The sequence below is a fragment of the Diabrotica virgifera genome, chromosome 7, assembly GCF_917563875.1.
Source record: "Diabrotica virgifera virgifera chromosome 7, PGI_DIABVI_V3a".
NCBI lineage: Eukaryota > Metazoa > Arthropoda > Insecta > Coleoptera > Chrysomelidae > Diabrotica > Diabrotica virgifera.
The window spans coordinates 157,789,442-157,797,177 of NC_065449.1; the positions used below are offsets into that span (position 1 = coordinate 157,789,442).

Sequence of the window (7,736 nt, forward strand, 5' to 3'; positions counted from 1 at the left end):
AATTAGGGAAGCCGACCCCGCATAGGGATAAGGCAAAGAGAATGATGATGATCGTATAATAATAAATTTATGTATGAGGGTATTTAAATTTATATGAACTAAATTTGTAGGCCATGAAAAATTAAAAGAGTAGTGAACATTAGCTTTTAATTAAATAACGTATAAAAGAAGAGTATAATACTTATTGCTTACTGTTTACTTTTATCACGAAAGACTTAATCTTCTGGTTGTTGAACTGTTGAACTCGTTGATGACATCCTCTATATTTACTGGTATATCTCGGTGGACGGTTAGTAGTGTTAATCTTTCTTCCCCAGTAGAATTCCGGAGGTAGTTTTTCAGCCTCTTCAACGTTGAAAATGATCGTTCTACTGAACTTGTTGTAACTGGGATTACGGCGAGAATGGTTAATAAAATCTTAATATTAGGAAACATGTCCCAGTCCATGTTTCTAAGGGTATCTAGCGCACTTTTGGTTAACTTATCTGCTGCAAATATCTGCCAGTGAGTTTTCCATAGATTGTACTCCGCTTCCAGAATGAAATTGTTTGAACTCCGCAGATCATCTTTGTAAAACTCTAATGCAGGTATTAGGTCCTCATATTGTTTTTTGACAGAGTTAGCGGGCACAAAATTATCAAGCCCTCTTAATATATCCTTGTGACTTAAAAATCTGTCTTTTAGGGATGTCATTATTTCATCTATGTAAGGAATGTATACCGTGCGACGATAAAACTTTTCTGGAGTTCGTGATTCGATATTTGACCGAAATCTTTGTGTTCCAACTATCCTCGGAACCATCACAGGAACTTCTAATTTGTTTGCTAATTCTTGAGCCATGTTGAAAACTTTTGAAAACTCGTCATCTGTCCTCATGTTAGAAAAAGTTTTTTCCGTCAAGCTGATTTTTTCTAACGCTGCACCTAACTCAAGAGTTTCCTTTTGTAAATATTTGGATGTAGTTAATGTTACAGATAACATTTTTGACATTATAGTCAACGTTATTATAAATTCGAATTTACATAAGCTTGTATGTAGACTAGCAGCTTCGATAGCTGCATTATTTTTATGGTTTTCGATGACAACCTGCAGTGCAGAAATAATGCATTCAAAGCATTCAGCTAAAACAATAACTGCGTCATGCCTTTCCACCCATCTAGTTTCGCAATATCTATGGAGACCACTATTGGCTTTCCCTATTTCTTCTAACACATCTCTTAGAATCTTAGCTCGCTTTGCTGAAGCTCGAAAAAAAGTGCTAATTTGAGATATTTTGGCGAAAAAATTTCGGATGCATGGTGTTTTTGCAGCATCGCTTAAACACAAGTTTAGTCAATGTGATGAACAATGTGTATACACTGCTTTAGGAAAATCTCGTCTTATGATCGACTGAACACCGTTGAATGCCCCTCGCATCGCTGATGCTCCATCATAACCTTGACCACGAACATTTTCCATTCGAAGTCCTAGCCGTATGATTTGTGATTGTAATGCAAAAGCAAGACCAGCTCCGGTTACGTCATCTACTGGAACAAATGTAATAAAGTCTTCTCTCAGATCAATGCACTCAAAATCAACGTAACGAACACAAAGTGAGAATTGTTCTACACGACTTATGTCAGTTGTTTCATCACCTAGCACTGTAAAGAAGGTACATTTTTTTACTCTCGTCAAGATGGCGCTTTCTATCTGTTTCCCCATAAGAGTTATTAACTCATTTTGCACTTTGGGACTGAAATATGATGCATTTCCTGGAGCATGCTGTATGTGTTCAGCTAATATATTGTCACCATGATTAGTTCGGTAGCGTAACAAAGCTCTAAAATTCCCCATCATTTATATTAGGTTCTTCAAGTGACAGACGACCTAAATCGCGATGGCCTCGCAATGGTATCTCTTGTCGCCCACACAATACTATGGTTTCCATAATTGATCTTAAAATGTTTCGGTTTCTTTCTATTTCAGTTTTATTTTTTTTCTGCAATTGTTGAATTACATTTTGCTGTTGTCCATCAAAAACTTTTAAAAATTCATCCTTTGAAATGCTTGAGTGTTGATGGTATTTTGTCCTAGAATGCATCTTTTTTTTTTATGTTTATTAGGCAATCTGTTATAACATATAACAATAGGCACATTTTATCTGAGAAATAATGACATGAAGAGATTGTGACCAGCGCCACACATCTCTATAGAGGTAATATTAAATTACTGTATTACATATATTAACTTAGCTACTGTAACAATATTAATGTCTGTGCGGTAAATCTAATGGTGTCTGTCTCTTTAACCGTTTTGTTTCCTGACTGTTGTCTAACAAATTAATTGCAAGCACATTCGCGTGGCTTTCAAGACGTACGATGTATTTTGCACTTAACTCCACTATCACTTCACTGACGGTTTTGGTTTCCAGATCATTGTAAATATCCCAGTTAGTAACAAATCACGGAGCATCGATTATTGAACGTAACACCTTGGACTGGAATCTCTCAATTATGGATACATTCGACATGGATGCTGTTCCCCAGAGCTGCAGACCATATGCCCAGACTGATTTGAATATTGTGTTGTAGACTAGCAGTTTATTTCTTGTCGTGAGCTTAGACTTACGCCCTAGAAGCCAATAATGCTTACTAAATTTTATGCCCAGTTGTTTCCGTTTGTTCCATATATGGGTTCTCCAGGTTAATCCCCTGTCCAAGTGCATTCCCAGATATTTTACAGAGGTAACTGAGGGAATTACCTTATTATTTATTGTTACTGTAGGTGATTCACCGTGACATTTTGTAAAAACAATATGGTTTGATTTTTGTTCATTCAATTTAATTCTCCAATTTTGTGCCCATGTATTTATTTGATTTAATACTCTCTGGAGTTTTGCAGCAGCTTCGACGGGATTTTTGTGTACTGCTAGGATTGCAGTATCGTCTGCAAAGGTGGTGGTCGTTGTATCACGATTTGTGGGTAAGTCGGCTGTGTAAATCAGATACAGTTGCGGTCCCAGAACACTTCCTTGCGGTACCCCTGATCTGATGGCATATAGTTTTGTATAGGCTGACTCAAACTTCACTCGAAAGTATCTTTCTGATAAATACGACTTAAGGAGTGTATATAGTTCCTCTGGCAAGTTCTTTTTCAGTTTATACAACAGTCCTTGATGCCAAACTTTATCAAAAGCCTGGCTAACATCGAGGAATGCTGCTGAACAGTAACTTTTTTCTTCAAATGTTTTATTTATAATGTTGACCACTCTGTGAACTTGTTCAACGGTGCCATGCTCTTTCCTAAAGCCAAATTGGTGGTCGGGTATCATATTTCTGTCGGTAAGTATTTGTAGAAGTCTTTTTTCTATTATTTTTTCCATGATCTTAGACATTACTGGCATTAAACTAATTGGCCGATATAAAGTGGGCTCATTTGGAGGTTTTCCTGATTTTTGTATAAGGATAATTTCCGCAATTTTCCATTGCATTGGGAAGTGTTTTAGCCTTAGTACCGCATTACACAATTGAGTTAGCATTTTAATTGCTTTGGTAGGTAGATTTTTAATTACCTCACCTGTGATTAAGTCATAGCCAGGTGCCTTCTTTTTTATTAGATTATTGTTGATTATGTTTTGAACTTCTTTGGGTGAAGCGTGTAGTGTGTTTTCTCCTGTCGGGGTTTGGTTCTGTAGGAAATTGTAGATTTCTTGATCGTTATTTGTTGCAGCAGCTGGTATAGGTTTGAAAACTTCTTCTAGGTATTCGCCGAAAGTTTCTGCCTTTTCATTGTTTGTTCTGGCCCATGTTCCGTTGGATTTTCTAATTGGTGGGATATGACGATGTTGCTGTTTTAATTTTTTTGTAGCCTTCCATAGCGCATAATCGCTGGCATCTGACGGCGTTAAATTTTCTAGGTATTCCTGAACGCTGTTATTTTTTAGTTGTTTTAGTAGTTCCTTCAATTGTCGTGCTGCTCTATTGAGCCTTAACTTGTCATCTGGATGTCTAGTTTGCTTCCAAGTTCTACTCAGACACCTTTTTTCAATTATTTTTTCTCTGACATTTATTGGACAATTAATTTTTTGTTTTGCTTTTGTTGGTGGAGGTGTTGATTTCCATGCAGCTTCCTGAATCGTTGTTGTGTAATTTTGGATTTCTTTTTCTAGTTCTTCTGGTGACTTTAGTGATACGTTTAGTTCAATATTTGCTTCGACCCTTTCTCTGAAAGCTTGCCAGTTGGTTTTGTAATTGTGCAACTTGGGCAGAGGCTCTTTTTCTTTAATTCCTGAATGTACAGTTGCTACTACAGGAGTATGATCAGACTCTATATCAAAATTTGATTCGATACTTAGATACCCCCTTGAGAACCCTTTTGTAACAAAGAAATCTAAACAGTCGGGAACTTTCTGCGGGTCTGATGGCTGATATGTAGGCTGATACGTAGACAAATGGTCCAAGTGTTGTTCTGATATGATTTGATGTAGTACCCTGCCTCTTCCAGGAGCGCACAGTCTTGAACCCCAACTAGTATGTTTGGCGTTATAGTCTCCACCTGCCAGGAAACGGTTACCAAGTTGGTTAAAGAGATTACTTAAAGAATTTATGTTAGCTCTATAATTTGGTGGGCAGTATAGAATGCTTCTAAAAAACTTCAATGGCGTCTTTCCATTTACGGAAAGCTTTTTTTACTAAGTTTTCCGGAGACTCATGATATCCACTACCAACTGCTGATAAACAAAATACTACACATAATTTACAAAATGCACCTTTCAGCTTATCAGAGTAGGCCAACCAAGGAAATCTCTGCAGCCATTTAACTTGGAAAGTGCGTTTCTTTGACCCAATAATTTCAACACAGAACTTGTGGGAAGGCAAAGGTTCCCATACTCTTCGTAATAAAGTTATCTTATCTGCATCACTTATGTTTGATACTCCAACAAAATGCCCAATATCATTTTTTGCAAATACCAATCCTTCAACTTCGACTTGAGTCTTTAAACATCCTTGGAAACTGGAACAGCTGGTGGTAGTGGCCTGAGAAGTAGATGGATTGGAAAAATCATTTGAACATGTTGCAACCTGAAATCAAACAAGAAACAAGTATAAAAAAATTGGAAAACTATCAACAGGCCACAAAAGTATAAAAATTTGAATCCAAAATAATTATTATTATTTGAGTATCTACTTACGTTTATCGATCTAGATTCCCCCTCACTCTCAATATCCAGACGAGGTTTCTTTATAATAAATTTGTCCATTTTAAAAAAATAAAAACTGAGCAAATTGTAAATAGTTTATAACTTTTAGAAATAAAACGTTACTACAATGTCTTTGTGGACTCGTGTCGCGTCAAGAATACTGAATGAAATTTCTTATCTTTTCAACTAACGAGAAGCACATGTGGAAGTGGAAATACTACAATATCGCCAGAAAACTAAATCCGCAGTCCGCACACCGCACCACTGAAATACTGAAAACAGGACGTCCCGTCGGCGCAACGGTTATTAAGCGAATGAATCTGTGGCTGTGGCTAGAAAATAAATCTAGATAGGGCGCTCCTGTTCGGCTCAAGGTCGCTGACCGTCGGCTAGATGAGATGCGTTAAGAGGAAAACTGACAGAGCGTGTTGCGACATTATGAGTGAAATAAAAAAATGTAACAGAAAAAGATAAAAACTGAAGACGGAATTCAACCCAACGTGAAAAAGATTAAACGTAAGAAGAGATAGAGAAATTTCTGTCAAAATTTGGTATTTATGACCCTTAAAATAACACCAAATGCTAAAATTTATTAGCCTGTAGATAGTGTGGATGTCTCGTCAGCCGAGGGTATGATCAGTGGCGTGGTAATTTTATGGTCAAACTACGTTTTGTTCTAATTTTTATCATTGTGAGAATTAAAAAAACCAACTAATATTTTTATCTCCACCACTGAGAGCGGTCAACTTTTTGGTTGCCTGTATTCTTCGGGACATATTCGGGACATTTTATCACAAAGTGTAAATATTACTAATTTTACCGTCTTGTAGGGTATCTGCGTTCTCTTTCTTTTCCACTATTATATACATTATATCTCTCTTTGCCGACGTTTAAATTAGGACCCACTTGAATCTCGCTTCAACACGCGCCTCGACCTCGTCGTGAGAATTCTCCATTAGAGAGTTACCCTGAGACAAACCCAAGATTTTAAAATAACTGTAATTTTATGATCTTGTTGCGGTGGGCAGTTGGCTTCTAAGAAGATTAACTATATCTGAGAGAGATAATGTTTTTTTTTCGTTTCTGTATTTTATATCGTGGTGAAAAATAGAATTGGTAATTTCGATGAAGCGCTTGGGGGGGCCCGGCCCCTCTGGGCCCCATCCCTGGATACGCCGCTGGTTTCTGCAATGTGTTGTGCTTCTGAGACCAAACAGATGTCTTATTGCTCTTTTTTGTAATTTAAAAATAACATCGGATTGGGCAGCCGCACCAGAACCCCAAAAAGGGAGACCATATCAAAGATGGGACTTGAACAAAGAAAAATATGTTATTTTGGAAGAGGCTAAATTTATTTCCTTCGAAACATCTTGCAAAGGAAGCTGAGGATAGTTTCTTGCTTAACACATCAATATGAAGGGACCATTTAAGGTTGCTGTCTAAAAAAGTACCAAGAAACTTTACAGATTCAACGATACTGATATGGCTGTTATGAAGAGGTAAGGGTTCCTTTATAAGATAATGCTATTGTTTTATATACGTTAAAAGAGAGTAAATTTGAGTCGGACCAGGATTTTATTGTGAGTAGATCAGAAGTTATAGTAGCATGAAGAGTTGCGATATTTGAGTTGCTCCAAGTGATACTGGTATCATCAGCAAAAAGCAGAGATCTTAATTTATATAAAAACAAATTGCCCATGTTAAAATACTTTTCGATGGCTTAAAGCTCAAACATATTATGTCACAGTTCTTGCTGATTTTAAGATAACAACATAAGAATATTCAGTAGGGTAATATGAATTTTCTGCACAATTACTGTAAGTCTAGAATAATTGTGAATAAGTTAAACTGCCGTGTCTAAGTATAGGATTTCCCATTTTTACTAAAAATCGACTTGCACAGACATACGCAGACATGTTGGAAGTGCACAAAAATATAGTATATTTTGGACATAAAATATTATTGCTCACTTGATCAAACTTATGGCTGTATTTATTGTTTGTCCGGACATGCAATATTTGTTCTCTAATGATCTGAAATTAAATCTCATACTATTAAAGCTTATGCGGAAATACAATATTTGTACAGTAGTTTTCGGATATCTGTTAATCTTGAGGTATGATCCTTGGTTATCCTTCAAAATTCACAAAAAATATCAATGTTCTACGTGCAATATTTATTATATTCATAATGCCTCAGACAAATTTGCTTTGAAAAATTGGAAACTCCATAAGCAAAGGGAAGAAGAAATTATGACAATGAAAAAATCAGACAAGAAGAGATTGAAGTAAAAGGAGTAGAATATAGAGCAATTATTTTTGATTTAGAAACAATTATTTTGACAGTGCCATTTTCTGCAGATTTTCAGATTTATTACAAACAAAAACTTTTAGAAAAAAAGACTAAGTTTTCACTCTAATGGCACATAACATATCCCACCAGAATGAAAACAATGGGAACCTTCTCTGGTTACACCTCCGTGGCTTCTACAATTTGCAAGCCATACGGATGCTGAGACTAAGGAAGATGAGGGAATTCTACAATTTACAATTCACGT

The 7,736-nt window shown here is 36.3% G+C and overlaps 1 protein-coding gene across 1 annotated transcript; it reads right to left on the bottom strand.

Moving 5' to 3' along the window:
* Positions 1-204: 204 nt before the first annotated feature.
* On the bottom strand, positions 205-5,239 carry LOC114335694 (52 kDa repressor of the inhibitor of the protein kinase-like). The gene is made up of 3 exons (XM_050657009.1): positions 5,171-5,239; positions 4,739-5,060; positions 205-1,238 (listed from the first exon to the last, which is right to left on the bottom strand). Exons 1-3 carry the CDS (start codon positions 5,237-5,239, stop codon positions 205-207), a joined length of 1,425 nt encoding a protein of 474 aa, XP_050512966.1.
* Between the last annotated feature and the right edge of the window lie 2,497 nt (positions 5,240-7,736).

Bases quoted from the DNA above. Each gene is read 5' to 3' on its own strand.
- LOC114335694 (XM_050657009.1), bottom strand. From the start codon at position 5,239: ATGGACAAATTTATTATAAAGAAACCTCGTCTGGATATTGAGAGTGAG. The intron at 5,061-5,170 runs GTAAGTAGATAC...GTTTGATTTCAG, and splicing joins GGGAATCTAGATCGATAAAC to GTTGCAACATGTTCAAATGA. The intron at 1,239-4,738 runs GTAAATTATGTG...TTCGAGCTTCAG, and splicing joins TAAGCTGAAAGGTGCATTTT to CAAAGCGAGCTAAGATTCTA.